A 16,939-nucleotide genomic window follows, 5' to 3' on the forward strand; every position below is an offset into this window, starting at 1 on the left:
ATCAGTCTGATCTCTTCCCACAGACAGCAAGTTGTGCAATTTCTTTTTTACTGGCTGAACAATCAGCAACATTTATACCCCCACAACTGCGCACCTGATAGAGGTCATTTCTCATGTTAATGATGGCATTGTAATTCAAATCAGGCATAACTTCCAAGAGGTTTTTCACCAGCTCAGTATGAAGGTGGATAATTGCTAAATGAAGGACACTGAAACAAACAAAAAGCAGATTAACAAATTCATACTGTTTTCAAATTTATTGCAAAAGTTTCAAGGCTTTGCTGTAGATCTGACTGCATTCTGATAAAAACACTTGACTATTAGAGGTGATTCCAGCACTAAGTACCGACACCTAAAATGAATCCCAACACTAAAAAAAGCAGGTCAGAAGGTAACTGTTTAATCCTTCAATCACAAAAGCAAACTCAGGATGGATTTTACTGGCCCTCAGCATTACTTTACTACTAGGGTAATACACAAAATATGTGGCACAAAACAGTTGTTTCAGAAATCCTCAGATTCTCTGCTGGTTTGCTGTTTTTTCATATTTTGAATTATGCAGCATATAAACACTTGTTACTGTCAAAACCTTCTTGCAGAATTTCCACAAGCCTCTCTGCTACCAAAGCAGATTTTCCCTTGGGGGTTTCCCCAGATCTGTGGGTTTTTCTTTATTTCGTTTTCAAATTGAAAAGTGACTAAGGACTCTGGCCCAGTGACTAACAACCACAGGATTTGCAGCAGTGGCCAGAGGCATCATGCCAGTAAATTCTGCGACATGAGTGACTGCACAGCAATACACTTTACTTCTACTGGGTTAATGCAATGGCCCTTCCTGTGCTCTTCTCCAAAGGCAGGTCCCTCAACCACCAGCCTGAGTGGTCGGACGTGCAACATGGCATCAGGAAAAAGCAGGTTGTGAATCCCATCACCCCTGTCCCACAGAGCTCCATTTGCCTTGCTACTCTACAACCTCATTTGAAAATCATGCCCTTTGTTTTGAAACATATCCTGCCAAGCGCTTCCCTGGCACGTGCTGGCCAACTTATAGACTCATCATTTTAGCAACTTGCTGCTGACACAAAATATCAACGCAGGACATGCGGTGCGTCTGTTATGCCACTCCAGAAATACCCAAAGAGTCTCAGATATACACTTTTGTCAGAAAAATTAAAAGAAGTTCCCCTGCCATTCAGGGCAAGGAGTCATCCTGAAATTGGGACAGAGAGCAGTCAAAACCAGAGATATTTTAAAAAGCAGAAAAAGATAACTTACAAACCAAACTCATCCTTAAAGGGTTTTTTATTGATTCTATATTCTGCCACTGGAAGTATCATGGCACCTTCCCTCCTTCAGCTCCCCAGTGTTGTTCAAACAGTCCCACCATTACTGGAAAAGTGCTGTTCGTCTGCTTTGATAGATGTTTTTTATTATGCTCTGTATTGTGCTGACACTTTATTTCCAAATGTCACTACAGAAACACATTTGTTCTACTGCTTTTAGTTCTCATTTCAGCAGCAAATTTTAATTTTACCCTACCATTATATGGGATGCTGCTGACTAGACCACGAAAGGTCACTTCCATTTCTTAAACATTCCTACATGAAAAACTGCATTTAAGCACCACTGTAGAGCCATCAGATATCTACAGAGCAATGGTACTGGTACAAATGCAGTCACAGTCATTGTTACTGAGTGTCCACTGTAAATACACACTAATCACAGGTTGCTGGATTCTGTCTCAAAGCCATAAATTGTTGACAGCAAAGGTTTTTTAAAGGCTTAAACAAAAACTTCCTAGTTGCCATATAATTTTAATGATTAAAGTGAAACCCAGGGCAATTTATTAATTAATTTTGACCTTTTTCTTCTCCCCCAAGAGAGCTGGAAAACAATCACTTTGCTTTGTTAAAAAGTTGTGAAGTAATGCATATTACGTATATTATGCTCACAAAATAAATCTACTTCAGGAGAAAGGCAGTGTGTACTTGAGCCTCACATACTTGCAGGTACTTCTTGATCCAGCAAGAAAACAACTATTTATCATCATTCTAAAAAGTATTTTAACTTAGTTAAAATGCCCTGCAAGTCTGAATCTGAGGAGCACCTTTTTGATATTTAAATACAAGTCCTACTTGCTCAATATTCTTCTAAATCCCCCCCTTTTTTTTAACACAGAAGTTGTACCGTCCATAGCTCTTGCAGATTTTGTTGCTAGTTCCCACCTTGTTCATATTCCTGCTTATCTTAAAGCAGACATTAGGTTTCCAGTTGGAAAGCAAAGCTGGTAAAGTAGCTCTCTGTGATCTGTGCAGTCCTCTATCTGTAATCTGAGGCCTACTTTCACTGAAAATGGAGTGACAGCAGTAACTTCTCTGAGTGCAATTGAACAGTGGGATACAGGTCTCAGTCACTTGCAATTTTCCTTCTAGCTGGACACCTTGAGACCTACCTGGCTTCTACTGTTCAAAACACTACAATTTAAGGAAATGCAGGTGATTGCACAGGGCCTGCCAGCTAAAAAGTGAGTATGTGGTAGTGTCACTTGCTTATTCAAGAGATTATCTTTGCAATTGTTCAGAGCTGCTTCTGCTGAATTTCGTTTTAAGTAACTACTGATCATTAGTTCCTCACAGTACTTCACTCTGAGTTCCACAGAATCTGCCTGGCTGTAGAGGTACAAAGCAGATTTCCACTCACATTACTGAAGGACTGATATGCAAATATTAGCAGCCAAGTCTGCCACAAACATCTGTGCAATCCCTTGGAAGACAACAGTACAGTACAGATGTAAGCAAGATCAAAATAATGTCCTCTGGAAAGAATTTGGTGGAAGTGGGAGAAATGCAGTATGGACCCTCCAGCTACTGTTTCTACATCTCCGGGTGAATCTCTTACTTGAAGCATCCTATGAAGACTTAAGGACTTGCATGGAATAAAGAGCAAGGCACTCTCCTTCAGCATCAAGCTGAGGATGCCCATGCAGCATGTATCATTTTGCAAGCACAGCAATTCATGCTTGATCAAGCTTTTAAGTAAAAGAGGGCAAAGAAACTCAAGCTCACAACATGCTCAACATACGCTCAATGACCAGATTACTTTCTGACAGGGTCTGAATCAATGAAGTTTACGGTGTACATGCCTTCTTTGCAAATGAAACCGAAGTGTCGAAATCACAGCTATACCTCTTCCAAATAGCAGAAAGGAGAAATTGTGCCATCAGTGATTGGCACCCATGAGGGATAGAACAAATTGACTACACCATTCTGCCCTCAAACCCATTGGTTTCAACCCAGAAAGTGCAGTGTGGTCAACTCACTTGTCTCCATTATCATCCTGGACAGCGGTGAGATGGCGCTGAGCTGCCAACAGCATCTTCACATCTCCAGTTACAGCATAATCGAAGAGGGCGTTGCAGTGGCGCCTGGCAAGCTGCATGGCCTTCTCCAGGAACAGAGCATCTGCAACACAAAGTTTCCTCTTCATCAGCTCGTTTTTTTTCCTTGGAACATCACCTACTTTTGACAGGAATTTGTGCTGTGACAGAAATACAAAGTGCAGACCACCAAGCATTATTCACTGCTTCACTGAGATGGTTGCTAATTACTTCTGAGAGATAAGGACAGAGGGAACAAATGCCTGGGAAGGAAAACTAGGGGCATGCTGAGCATTCAGGCAGCAGGAACCCTGAGAACAGTCAAATCTGGAAGCTCCCTCTGGTTTGACTGGCACTGAATTAACAGCATTGATGTGCAGTTGTGTGTAATGAGACAAAAGGAGCAGAACTTGGATCTGGAACTTGTAGGTCCGAGTAGTTTTGCCTTGAGGAAGCTGAGGCACACCCATCGAATATTGCAGAGAAGCTCAGAGAAAAGCTATGGAATAAATGCAGGGGTTTGCACTCTGACTTATATCATGCAGTCTAGCCTGCTTTACAGCAGTAGCACAGAGAGTCTGTTCTTCTGTTTGAAACATTTCATTTTTTACAATGCTTAGCCTTTGTATCCTGATTTTAGAATTATAAAGTGGACAGCCACTGAGATTTCCAAAAGCAGAAGTTGTCATGACAGGGAGGCAAAAGGGAGAAAGGGGAGAAAAGAAACTCATTTGTGGAAAAAAGTAACTCTGGCTGCTCTGTCAATAGTTTTGTGGGTCTGTATCAGCAAGAAACCAGTGAAAATGAAACAGATGAGCTCTGAAACTACAGTGTCATTCTGTGAAGCAGTATCATCCAAAAACTGCTGTATCTTGAACAGTTTCATATTTCTATAAAACTTTGTAAGGTTGGCAATTACAAAGTGCAAACAAGTACAACAGACTCTGTCATTTAAAGCACACATGGGGAAACAATAGTCAGGATTTCCAGCTACACAAAACCAGGCATTTAGACTGGGTCAGAAGCGTAACCCTGATGAACACGAACACATCATTGCTGTAAGGCAAAGACTTACTCCGCTATCCATCTTATTGTTCTGGCCAGAACATCCCTGTGGCTGCTGTACTATTTGCCTGGGCTGATAGATTTGTACTTGCTATTTAACTCTTAACACTAAATGTGTTATATTCAGGATACATATTCAGGGTAAAGGGTGTTAAGCAATTCAGTCTTTTCTCATTATACACATTTCCAAAGATGAGAGAACTGGATGTTGAAACTCCCTGGTTTTCCATATCAAACACACAGGAAAGATACCCTTCAAAATATTACATGCATATTTTAGTCTAATACCCAAATGTTCTAGCCTGCAGTAGCTATTTCATGGAGTCTGTTCTTCTGCACCAGTTTTTTTTGTATAATCTGGAGTTAGAAATTGTCTCTTTTCATGCCATTACATTAGAAAAAAAAAAAAAAGGTCAAGTTCCTGCCTACAATATTACTTGCTTGGAAAACAGGTAAACAATTCAGATCCCTCCTTCACAACAGCTAAATAGTCATTATTTCTTCATATCAGCACAAGATTTTGTTCTCTGAACCAGTCATGGGATTTATCACGAACAAAATGGCAAACAGCAGGTTTTCTCAAGAGCATCATCCATTCTAAGATCAAAGCAGCTACACCTCGGAGGTGTTTACAGCTACAGCCCATCTCCTGAGCCACTTTGGATTTCCAAGCTACAGTTGCTAGTACTGTTAATAGCAAGTGTCAGACAGGGCTGACCCACAGAAGGTTATGTGCTCTCTTCCTGATCCAGGGAATAACAAAAGTGGTGTAGATCATGTTGCACTTGGTAAAAACCAGAACCAAGAAATTCCTTTGTGCTCAATTCATACCACTACCATGTCTCTCTAGTCCAACTACTGTTTGTTTTTTTTTTTTATTTTATGCTAAGCATGATTACTCAAATCCTTTAAAAAATTGTCCATGAACTGTTTAAAAAAAATCCAGGAAATGCATGTCTTGCTGTCTGGAAAAGGGGGATTTGTAGTCTTTATGTATTTTAGAACTCTGCGGCTAAACCAGTTCTGTTGACTACCCTTGCTTTCCTACTCCTTTCATTTTGTTGCCTGAAATAAAAAGACAAACTCCCTTGCAACAGTATTAAAATGGCAAGCTAAAAAACCCAGTTCTTTATTAGAAGCTTCCAGGTGTGTCCATAGTTATGGGCCATGGGCCCAGTAACAGATTTCTACAGTTTTTGTAAGTTTAACAAATTATCCTGTCTAAAGAACATTGTCCAATTAGGAGAGCAGTTGGTTAGGTAATTTTTCCCCCAGTACTACCCCACTGGAGTTGGTCCAGGGCTGCTTTGCTCCACTTCTTGTTATGTCTTCTAAAATTCTGACTGGAAAACAAAATGTTCTTCTTGTAGGTCCTCTATTTGAAAATAAGACTAAACAGTATTTCAGGAGTGTTTTAGAAGGTTAGCTTATTACTCTAAAATCTAAGAGAAAGGGTAGGAACAACATCAGGAACTGTATAACCACATATTAATGTTCTACAAAGCTACAAATAAAAGAAAAATACATAAAAAGCAAAAATTTTTTGGCATTAGTTTAATGTGTAACATTTTGCTACTGCAGTTATTTTACTGTGTATTTGCCAAATAGAAACAGGTACCTTTACATTTTAAATTCGAACTTATAATCCTGCTTTGCACGCAATTCAACAGTGTTGCAGGGAAGACCTACTGCAAGTCATACTAACATCCATGAAAGTCATCCACTAAAGTGTCTCAAATATCAAAAGCCAAGTCAACTGCTGAGATATATTCCCTGTGGCTTCACTGCTTGCAGCTCCTTCCTCACACAAGTTTATTCAAAGGCAGTGTTAAACATGCCCAGCAGGCAAAGCTGTCTCATCTCCTTGCATGACAAGCAGAAGCTCAAGTGTCCAGTGGTAGTACAAAGGTGGAAGGTTATCTACAGAACTAGGTACCGGGAGGGACAGATCTTGGGGAACGAAATCCCTCCTGTTTCCTCTAGAAGGCATTACCATGTTCTGAAAACAGCAAACAGACATTTTTGGAGTTTCCAAACCTTTAATGCTTGCTTTGCAGTACTGCAGTTTGATTTACCCTAAGTATATTTACTTGTTCACTTACCCTGCCACCTGCAATCTGCTTTGCTTACTTCAGTTTTACAGGAAGAAACAGAATCCTCCTTTTTCTCATTAAAAGCAGATGTTCTGCACTCAGTCCTCTCCAGGGTTTCCACCTTCACATCACGTTTCACGTCCCATTCGTCACTTTGTTTATCACAGCTCTTTCTGTCTTGTTCAGCTGTGCAATTTGATAGACCTTCTAACAAAAAGTACAATCATTAATGTCCAGTACTGTTGCTTTTTTTTAATACAAATGATAAAACTCAGCTAGACAATTCCAAACGCTGAAAAATGAATACAAAAATCTACTTCATTGTAAAACTTATCACTAAACTCATGGATCATAATATTCCAGATGCCAACACATATGGACAGACATAGTGATGTGACTTGCTTTAAAGTGATGTTAATTTTTGACAGTCTCTACTTTATTATGGTTATCTCTTTTCATGGTATATTCTCATTCAAGAATATAAGTCTGAAGTACTCACACAAAATCAAGCAGAATTACTCAGACACTTTTTTTTTTTTTTTTTTTCCTAACAGCAGATTCATCCCCGAGACTCTGGAAATATCTACGGAGTAATCAACATGTACATCTGAAATTATCTTCCTATTTTAGGAAGCCAAGAGTGTCCTTATTATTAACTTGATCTTTTCCATTGATTTCTCTGGGCTACTACCAGACTGTGGCAACAAAGGAAAATACATTTTCTGTGGTCTAATCCTTGGGTCATCTGTAATCAGCACATTCAAGCAAGCAAGAGGGCTGTTGCTTGAAACAATACACTGAATACAGAAGCACATGGAAGGATTTTGGTGACTGCTTCTCAGGACTGCACAGTAAGAAGGAACTACACTTGGAAAGGAAAAAAGAGAAGCAGGGCAGTATAAGCTACACAAACCCCTCTGCTGCCAGAGGTTTGAGAAGAAGCCCTCTCCAGCACGCGTAGCTAGACCTGCCTGACACTGTGGCTCATACTGTAGAAGAAAATACAGGTCAAACTCAATTCAACTGTTGGAAGAAACATTCATGCTGTTACCATGTTTCATGCCAGCAGTGGACTTTGTTGTGCCAGGATGGAAATGCATCCCTCCAAACGCAGAGTATCCATATGAAGGAAAACTGAACCCTAAAGAAAGGGAAAAGATTCAGAATTATTAGAATTACATCTTAAAACAATGAGAACACCATCTACAAGAACACTGAACCAAAGAACTGATTTTTTGCTTCCTGCATACCTTCTACTTTATTCCACCCAATTAATTTTCTAAGCTAAGGTGAACTCTCCCCTACCCTTTCAAAAACCCAAAGAAATTCTAGGTGGTAGGCTAGTGACACTCTCTATCCCAACATCCATAACACCACACAAATGTAGTATCGCTATGTCTTTCCTCTAAAAATCAACTGAGACATCATAAGCTGCCTCTGTGCTTTTGAATCTTCATGATTACAACACATTTGTATTCTGGTGTTATGCTATACATGTGCTGCCAGCAACACATGTAGCAATTTGAAAACTGCTGCCCTATTCCCTGCTCGAAAAAAAGGGCTGTGGTTCAGGTGACATTTGCTGACCTGTAGGTTTTTAATGCTCCACTGCAAGAACCAAAGCAATGCTCTCATGATCCTGCATATCAGATATACGCTGACTTCAACAGATAAAGCACAGTAGAAAATTTACCAAAGAGTATCTCCAATTTTTAACAGTTCTTTGCACTAACAGGGTTAATTTGCCAAATTCCACTCATGGTCCAAGAAACAATTCAGAACCTGTTTAATTTTAGACACCCAAAATGATAGTTAACTGAGCTGTCTCATGAATTCCTAGGGCCTCCAAGGCCCTAGGAAGCAACAGAGCTTCCAAAGTGGGAAGCCAAATGGGATGAAATGTTTAGAATAAGGAAATACTTGGTTGAACTGAGTAACAGTAGAATAAAGGCAACAGAGTCAGGTCTTATATGCCTAGGTGACAAAATCCTTTTTACATTTTAAAAATCAGCATAAACATCTGTCCTGCTCTCAAAGTAAAACTCTTTTCCCTCTTTGCCCAAAACTGCTGCCTTACCAGAGCCAGCACTGCCACCTGCCCCTCCATACATGCCACCACCTCCGGTGCCACTGCCTCCACCATAGCCATCAGAGAAGTTGGGCATGAGCTTCTGTCGTTTCCTTTGCACTTCTTCTTTATCTGGGATAGAAGGAACACAGAGAATAGGGAGTCAGTCCTGCTGGTGGGCAGGCATAGCACAGGGTGTGCATTAAGAAAGCATCACTACAGTTACTAGTTCATAAAGGAAAATGCAGAGTGTGGTAGAAAAGTCAACTTTCCTCAAGCTCCAAATAGCAGAAAATCTTTGTATGTATCAGAGCAGAGAGAATTCATCTGATAAACAAGCCAGTGCCAAGTCCCCAGTCAGACCAGCAGCATCACTTCAGCCTGCTTGGTCTCTTCAGCTGCATCACTGCCTTGTGCTGGGCCTTGGGGGACACATGCGGAGATGTCTTGGGGGGCTCAGAGCTTCCTTCAAAAATGTCTCGTATACTTTGAACCCTGGAAATCAGTGGTCCCAAAATTCTTCCATGTCTAAGACAAGTCATGAATCAGCATAAGTGCTCCAAACACCAAATTTATTGAAGAAAATTTGCCTTTGGGGAATATAACCACAGGCTCTTCTTCCAAGCAAATCTACTTCAGAAATGGAGCCTTATCAGAGGATCACAAGGCACTTTTGAGTTTCAACAGTGCAGAGTACCTGCAGTGCCCTTTGAACTTTTGTTTATGGGATGGCAAGAAATGGTGAAAACCATGCTTGCTTGAAATGATTTACTTAAAATACCATAACAGCCACTAAACGAAGACAACTTATTTTCAGGCAGGGACATATTACTGTCAAACCATGCTGAGTAGCTGGAGAAAAAAAAAAAGCCTAAACTTATTTTGTAGTGTAAGTACAAAATAAGACTTGGTTCCCCTGGAAAGCAAAACACAAAGATTTAAAAGGACTATCCCAAAGACTGGGGAAAGTGAAAATGTCATGACAAGAGCTACAAAAATAGGGATACAAACATTACACGGGTTAAAATCCAGTAGAACTGTTGAGAAAATAACAAAATATCATTTGTTTATTAAACCATCTAGTAGTTTTTAACAGCCATAGGACAAAAGAAATTTCATGCACAGGCACATCAGTCACTGCCTCAGATGAGACAGCTGAATACGTGAGACAGTACACCGACAAAGCCACATGCACTGTTTCCAGGTACACATGATGTGTAAGTATGGATGCATGCACACATCAGGCATACTCACACTGATGAGGAGAGAAAACTCTAGAGAGCAATCTAGTCAGAGAAACACAAAAAAATCCACATACATCTGTCTAAGTTTGTGGGAACATTTGTAACAAGGGAAAAATATAGTTCCTAAATGGTAATTTCATGATGAGGCTGCATAGGGGATCTGAAAATGCACATAATGTTGAATTAATTTCACTCAATTAAGAGGCACATAAAAGAGGTTTGCTTGAAATCTGGCAACTTTGCTCTGTCGCTGGACACTTCACTTCCCTTAACACTTGTCCAAAAGGTTCCTGAAATCATTACCAAGAAGAAATCATCAGGCAACTCTGGACGCTTTTGTGAATTCATGCTTTCTGCTATTTTATTCTAACAGCTGTGAAGTAGACTCACGTGGACCACCACCACTCCCTCCTCAGCTGTCCTGAGTCTCTCACCACTAATGCGCACTTATTTTAGAGACTTTGACAGGGAATTGATTTCAACAAGGCTCTACTTTAGGCACAGAAAACATTCAAGATTAGAATTCAGTAGTGTAACCTGCAGGCAGGTAAACTGCTAAGCAGAAAGATAATCTTAATACAATGAAACACCAATTATGACTTGGGCCTCAAGGCATTTCCATATCGACATTATTGGTATTTAAAACCATGACTGCCAGTGCCATTCCCATCAAACATTTCAAAGGCCAGCTCCAAAGGTAACAGATCTGCTGATTAAACTTCTTTTCACTAATAATTTAGGAAGCAGATCCAATACTGACTATCCTACTTCTGCTAAGCAACTAAAATTTTAAAGAAGAAACTGAAACCGCACTTTCCCTGCTCTCACAAGAAATGTCTTGGGCTTACTTAACTAGTACAGGCAACTGGAAAATTCAGAAACATCAGTGACATTAGCAAGATGGTAAAAGGTGAGAACAAAATATGTACCTTTTCCACCAGGCACCAAACCGGTTTTGGTTTAGGGTTTCATCTGAAAGTACTGACAGTAAAATCTCTTCAGGTATTATTTGGCCAGAAACTCAGAGGAAGAGTGCCACCTACTGTATGTATGGAGAGGCATGTGTGCATATAGGCACTCCGCAAGGAACAAGCCTCATTTGGAAAATCCGCATGGATTTACTGCCTATCAGTCCTACAACAACACCTACAAAACCCATTATAAACCTACCACACTGCATATTGACTCTGCCCAAAACAAGGGCAACTATATTTTCTAAAAATAACAGCTAAAACAAAAAAATTCCTCACCCAACCAGTTCTGTCTTATTAAAAATATTCCTAGGGACCCTACAGTTTCCATTCCCAATCTATAAAATGGGTTTAATGAGTTACCTTTGATTTCTGGATAGTAGAGAAAAGGCTTTGGTTCGCTTGTTTCTAGATCAGACTTCCTACGAAGTTGTACAAATACAGATGCTGGCTTTGTGATATTGACGTCTCGGTACTTGGGTGTTTTGAACACAATAGCAAACTGTGAAGGAAACAAGGATAAGCATATCTATTACAGAGCATGGCTTCTGACAACTTGTGCTACTTTGAAGGCTTTGGTTTAGGGCTTTGGAGGTGAAAGTTCAGAGCAAAGGGCTGTTACAACAATGAACTTCCATTTCAGCTTTCAGTTTCACTTCTGAGGTTGACTCCTAAATCCATTTGGGAAAGACAGAACTGCCATGCTAAGTGCCACCACGTCCCATATGTCAATACTGCACTGTTTGTCCCCTCATCCTTTAGCATCTCTTCTGTGGCTTTCTCAGTGTGTTCACAGGAGCTCTCAGAACTGTTTATATATCCTATCCCAATTTAAAGGAGGTGCATGTTAAAGCAATGGGGCTTTCTCCTAATTTCTTTGCACTGTATTCCTAGTTACCTAAAAGATATCTTTAAGGAACTGTTAAGTTTTTATTATTATTAGGAAGCAACAAACCAAAGAAGAGGTCAGTCCAGGATACAGATGCTTTTACATAATTTATGAGCTATAATATAATCCTAGCATACAGAGATGGGAGAATCATTAACTAAGGACAAATGCTCTCTTCCTTACCTGTCTATGTACATCCGTAGGAGAAAAATCTCCAAAGCCTTCCCACATACCACCATTCTCATCCTCTTCATAGAAACGTATTTGAATATCATCTGCAAAGAATGAAAGAAACACTCTGGGATGTTTGTGCACTTGTTTAACCTTTGGCTATGGTTATTTCTGATAAAAATCAACATGGTTACTTTTTGGCTGGATGAAAATACTACACAATACATCAATTACCTTCATCTGTTTTATGAAAACAGCAGAAATAACCCATTTTCGACATCCAGTTTACATCAGCCTAATCCTAATGACTTCACTGAAGTTGCTAGTTACTGAGCAGTAAAAAGAGAACTAGGTTCACATCATCTTCCTATTCTAGGGTTATAAAACATTCCAGAGGAGCCTTATTTGGAACAAACATGTAAGGAGGGGAGAACATGAGGCGTGAAATGTAGAAACCACCCTCTCTCCTCCAACAGTTTCAGTTCAAAAAACTGTAGCAAAACCTGAAGTGCCACAGTTCAAGTTCTGCTTGCTGCTGGCAGAGTGCCAGGGTGGAGCTGCAGCTCAGAGACGTCAGGGGATGAGTGAGCAGCGTGTCAGCAGGGATCCTTCACCCTCCAAAGTGCACAGGCCAGACACAGGGCATTTGGCTTATGCTCCTCTAAACAAATTTTCTTTAATTCTCTTTGTATTTATTTATTTATTTGTGGGTTTAGGAAAAGCATCCCACTAGTAAATTCCTTCCACAGCACTCCCAGTGAGAAAAAGCTAGAAAAAGCCTATTGTCTCTTAGGGCAACTGATGCAGGACAGGCTTCTGTAGCAGACAGACTGCTTCCCCTGGTCCCCCACCTGCTAGTCTCAAGACTCTAAACCACCACTTCCAGTCCTGCTGTCCTGCATGCTCAAGTTCCTTCGGGCAGGAGGTTTCTGAAGGCAGTGAGGTCAGGGGAAACCCCAGTCTGGCTGAGGGGAAACCCCATCTCAGGGCTTCCACTGAGTCAGACATTTATTTATTTATTTTGTGCGTAAGAGTTATGTTTTATCTCAGCCCTCCTGATGGCAGAAGGCAGATGCACTATTAAAGGAAAATAGTTCTTTCAAAGTCCCTAAAAGCCCCCGAAGCTTTCTCTCTTCCCTAAGTGGTAGGAGGGCATTTACAAGAAAGAGAGATGGGAAAGGACAGCCTGCACCAACAGAAAATGTCATTGTGGTTTAAACAACATGTGCAGGGACTGATTCCAAACATATGAGAACAGGGCACCCGCTCTACCAAGTAATCTACACTAGGGTGTCTCAAGTACTACCTGTAGCTGAAAAATAGAGGACCTCCCTCACTCCCATCTTTTTATTTAGCCCAAATATAACCAACCAGATTTAACCACTATCTTCCAATAAAAAATCCCAAGGCATCCTAATCCACACTGCCGAATTCTCACACATTCAAAGCCATGAGGAGAGACTGAAAATGAACCTGTGAGAAGTATCTGCTTACACTGAGTAACCTCTACCATAAGCATATACATAAAAATAAAGTTATTAGCAGCAGTGCTAAACACATTAAGCTCCCATCCATGGTTAACAGAGAATACTCATACTTAGAGTCAAGAACTTAATAATAAATCAGAAACTTTGGAGTAATTCAGAACAGGTGTTAGTTAAAGGAGTCAAACATCACCCAGTACCCACCACCCCCAAAATTCCAGAACATGGGCAAGGGCAGAAACTTGAGAAGAACAAAGATGATTACATGGTCTCTGCAGAGGCAAGAGAAGCTGAATTTGCTTTGCAATAGACTACTTTGATTTATTAAAACTCTGTACTGCTGCCTTGACTTCCAGAGAGGCTGAGTGCTTACAAATCCTACTGCACTATCAGAGTGGGATAACACTAAGAACAGCAGCAGGCTTTACATGTACTCCAGATGAACACCCTGGTGTCCCCTACAACACTTGTGACTCTTACCTTTCTGAACCTTGTCGCAGAGCAGGTAGATCTCTTCCCCTCCTGTCACACACCCCGCTGTTCTGTCCATTCTTACAATTTTTAGGTTGGAGGCATTGGGAGCTTCTATTGAAAGGGAAGATGAAAAAAGCCCCGCTTACTTATGTAACAGACTTAGACTTAAAAAAACCCAACCAAGCACAGCACATAGAAATGCAGAGAAAGACAAGCTTCCAACACAACCTGCCTGAATTTGTCTTTTTTAAAACATGAATAAATCAAGGCCTTTTCATATGAAGGACGATCTCATTTCTTCTAAGTTTTGACTGAACTGTGAACTACAAAATAAGGTCCCAGCCATTACACTACTATTATTGCACTAGCAAGGTAACCCAGCAGTGAACTGCATCCAGCACCCTGCACTAGTACTCATTTTATGACAACAGGGCTGTACAAGAGAATGTAATTTTTTCCTCCCTGCTTTCTGACAGTGACACTCTTGAGAGCTGCTACCTGTTTCTCACTATCTACAGTGCTTTGCTTTACACTGCCCCTTACTCGAAAGCATGCCAGTTTTTGGCCAATGTACTGGACAGTGATAAAAAAGCCCACCTCCCACAGATCCTAGTAGAAGCATCAATAGACAACTATTGGTCCTCAAGACAGAACTATCATCTGGTAAGTTAAGGCAGCTGTGACAGGCAAGTTATGCCACTACAAGTTTTGTCTATTCTGTGAAGGCTTGAATGCTGCCAATGAAGTGTTCAAAAAAAAAACCCAAACAGAGCCCAAGAAAAATCTGAAATTAGCAATCAAGAATTCACCTTGGGAGATCAGAAACTAGCAACTGACATCCGTGTAGCAACTCACAACAGCAGAAACATGCATACAAAATGTGCCCTTTTCTCCTTAGTTTAGGACAAAATTTTTGACCTCACTACATTTCCCAATTAACAGCAAGGCACAGACTGTAGTAGCACAGTTGCATTTAATACTTTTTGATCTGGGCTTTGTCCTTAAAAAGCAATAATATAGACATGACTGGTGCACAAAGGAAAAAAAAAAAGGTACTTTTTCTGAGTCATTACAGAATGACTGTCAAGAACATGGGAATCCACAGCTTCAAGGAAGGAAAACTCAGGCAGCAGAAAGGGTTCAAGTAAGATGAGTCAGTATAATTTAACAGCACAGGGGAAAACACAAAGTGAAAAAACTCTCTTAGAAAACAGACAAATAGAGGAATGCTCTAAAAAAATATTGACAGATGTAAAGGAAATGGATTGAGAACTCCGGTCGCGTTATCTTTTAAAATATGGACAGGCAGATGGTCTGCAAAACTGAAAGGTGTCAAATTCCCAGCAAAGATAGAAGCAAAGTATTTTTTTTTCCTCACATCTCGTGTAACAAATGCTTTGTCACAGAAAGCAACTGAAAACTCCATAAAATTCAAGGCCTTCTTATGGATACAAGAAGAACTTACAAAATCCTCATAATAAAAGCGGCAGGATTAAACATGCTAACAACAAAATAAAATCTTCCTCTATGGCTTACCTCACCATCTATTAAAACCAGAATGATAACTGTATGTACTTGGACAGACATGGGGCTAATTATCCATGGGCTACTTACTTGTTATTCATCAAATACCAGGCAGGCAGGGCTAGATGAGTCTATGTACAGCAATATCTACCTGTCGTTTCTGTGTGTACAAAAGCCTGCCCCTTATTAAAACAGGAATTAAAGCCAAATATACTTACTGCTGTCATATATTGCATCTGATATAACAGGATCGAGTTTCCGTGTGAAGCTGCCGTTGCTGTCGGGAAGAAAGGCCGTGAACATGAGCCGCACCACGCTGAGATCCATTTCCTTCGTCTGCTGTATGGCTGCCTGGCGGATGATTTCTCTCTCCCGTTCTGGAATTGACAGACAGAGGAATTAACACAAAGGGTAGGGCATCCTTCACAAAACAGAGAGAACAAACAAACACCCAAAGGCAAGGATAGTGAGGAAATGTCATCTTTTACATTTAGCATCCACTGGGTTGTCCCTTTCTAAGCAGAGTGCAGCAGCTATTCAAATTATACTGTGTTCACTTGCAGTTTGTGCACCAGGTCTTATTTATATTATATAATTAAAAGACACAGAAAATTACTATTTTCTGCTCTCAATTTATAAAGGTTGTGAAAAGGGTGAAGGCCACCTCTAAGGACACCAGAATTCCCGGTGCTCAGAGTGATAAAAGGACAGCTGGCCCCTCTAAACAGTACCTGAAAGCAATGCAGAGCACAGGTTTTGCAGCGATATGAGTGAAATGCAGCTGAATGAAACAGTGTTCTCAAAAGGAGCGCCCTAAGTTAATTAAGGATATAATATCTTGGTGCAATGATGGAAAATCACTCTATTTAAGAGCTTATGAAACAGCATAAGAGCAATGGAATACAGGTGCAGAGCTGTATTCCAGACAGCTGTGGAAGGAATTTTCTCCATTCTCATGTATGCATTGACAGCAGACTCCTTTCAGATTCCCTAAGACATGGTAACAATGCACCACTGCTTAAAAGCACTTAGACATTGGCTGTTGTCCTACACAAGGTCTTTTCCTAGCTAGGAATCTATGTTTTCAGAAGCTCAGCCTGTTTTTAATAAAAGACCAATTAAAATCAGGCCATCATTTCCACATACCAGTTAGCTGCCTGTCTCCACATCCTTCTGCCTGCAGATAGCCAAGCTCTGGATGCACCAGGAGTCCTGGGTTGTATCCTTTCTTGCAAGCATCTATCATGCGTGTTTCCAGAGTTTCAAACACTTTCTTCTTCGTGACATGAAGTATTCCAAGATTTGCAAACCTGCCAAATTTTGATGGAGGGAAGTATTTTCTCAATGCTTTAGGCGAGACCTGCAGCAAGCAGCCTTTTCTCTTACCAGAGGCAGCTACACAACCCAAGTCTACAGAAGGACTCTACTACAGGCTTACTGAGGCCCTATTAGCGTTTGAGGGAGAATATTCCATCAAGAAAAAAATCAGTCGATATCACAAAACATGTAAAATGTGCACCATTATATGACAGTGATCATATGGGTGCACTTGCCTATGGCATAAGTAGTAATCCGTCATG

At 40.5% G+C, this 16,939-nt stretch overlaps 1 protein-coding gene across 4 annotated transcripts in view; it reads right to left on the reverse strand.

Annotated features, from left to right (window-relative positions):
* The window catches only part of NFKB1 (nuclear factor kappa B subunit 1), a 58,093-nt gene that overhangs the window by 10,075 nt on the left and 31,079 nt on the right, over positions 1-16,939 (reverse strand). For 2 of the 4 annotated variants that reach the window (XM_066186302.1, XM_066186299.1), the window contains exons 7-16: positions 16,506-16,669; positions 15,578-15,736; positions 13,842-13,946; positions 11,890-11,981; positions 11,181-11,319; positions 8,612-8,734; positions 7,586-7,675; positions 6,544-6,741; positions 3,320-3,461; positions 95-209 (exon numbers count right to left, since the gene is read on the reverse strand). In XM_066186302.1, coding sequence (XP_066042399.1) covers positions 95-209; positions 3,320-3,461; positions 6,544-6,741; positions 7,586-7,675; positions 8,612-8,734; positions 11,181-11,319; positions 11,890-11,981; positions 13,842-13,946; positions 15,578-15,736; positions 16,506-16,669 — 1,327 coding nt within the window. The remainder of the gene's footprint in view (positions 1-94; positions 210-3,319; positions 3,462-6,543; positions 6,742-7,585; positions 7,676-8,611; positions 8,735-11,180; positions 11,320-11,889; positions 11,982-13,841; positions 13,947-15,577; positions 15,737-16,505; positions 16,670-16,939) is intronic. The other 2 variants (XM_066186301.1, XM_066186298.1) reach the window with 1 other exon arrangement.

Source organism: Chamaea fasciata, unplaced genomic scaffold (assembly GCF_029207755.1).
Source record: "Chamaea fasciata isolate MVZ Bird 193981 ecotype frontalis unplaced genomic scaffold, bChaFas1.0.hap1 SCAF_6, whole genome shotgun sequence".
NCBI lineage: Eukaryota > Metazoa > Chordata > Aves > Passeriformes > Sylviidae > Chamaea > Chamaea fasciata.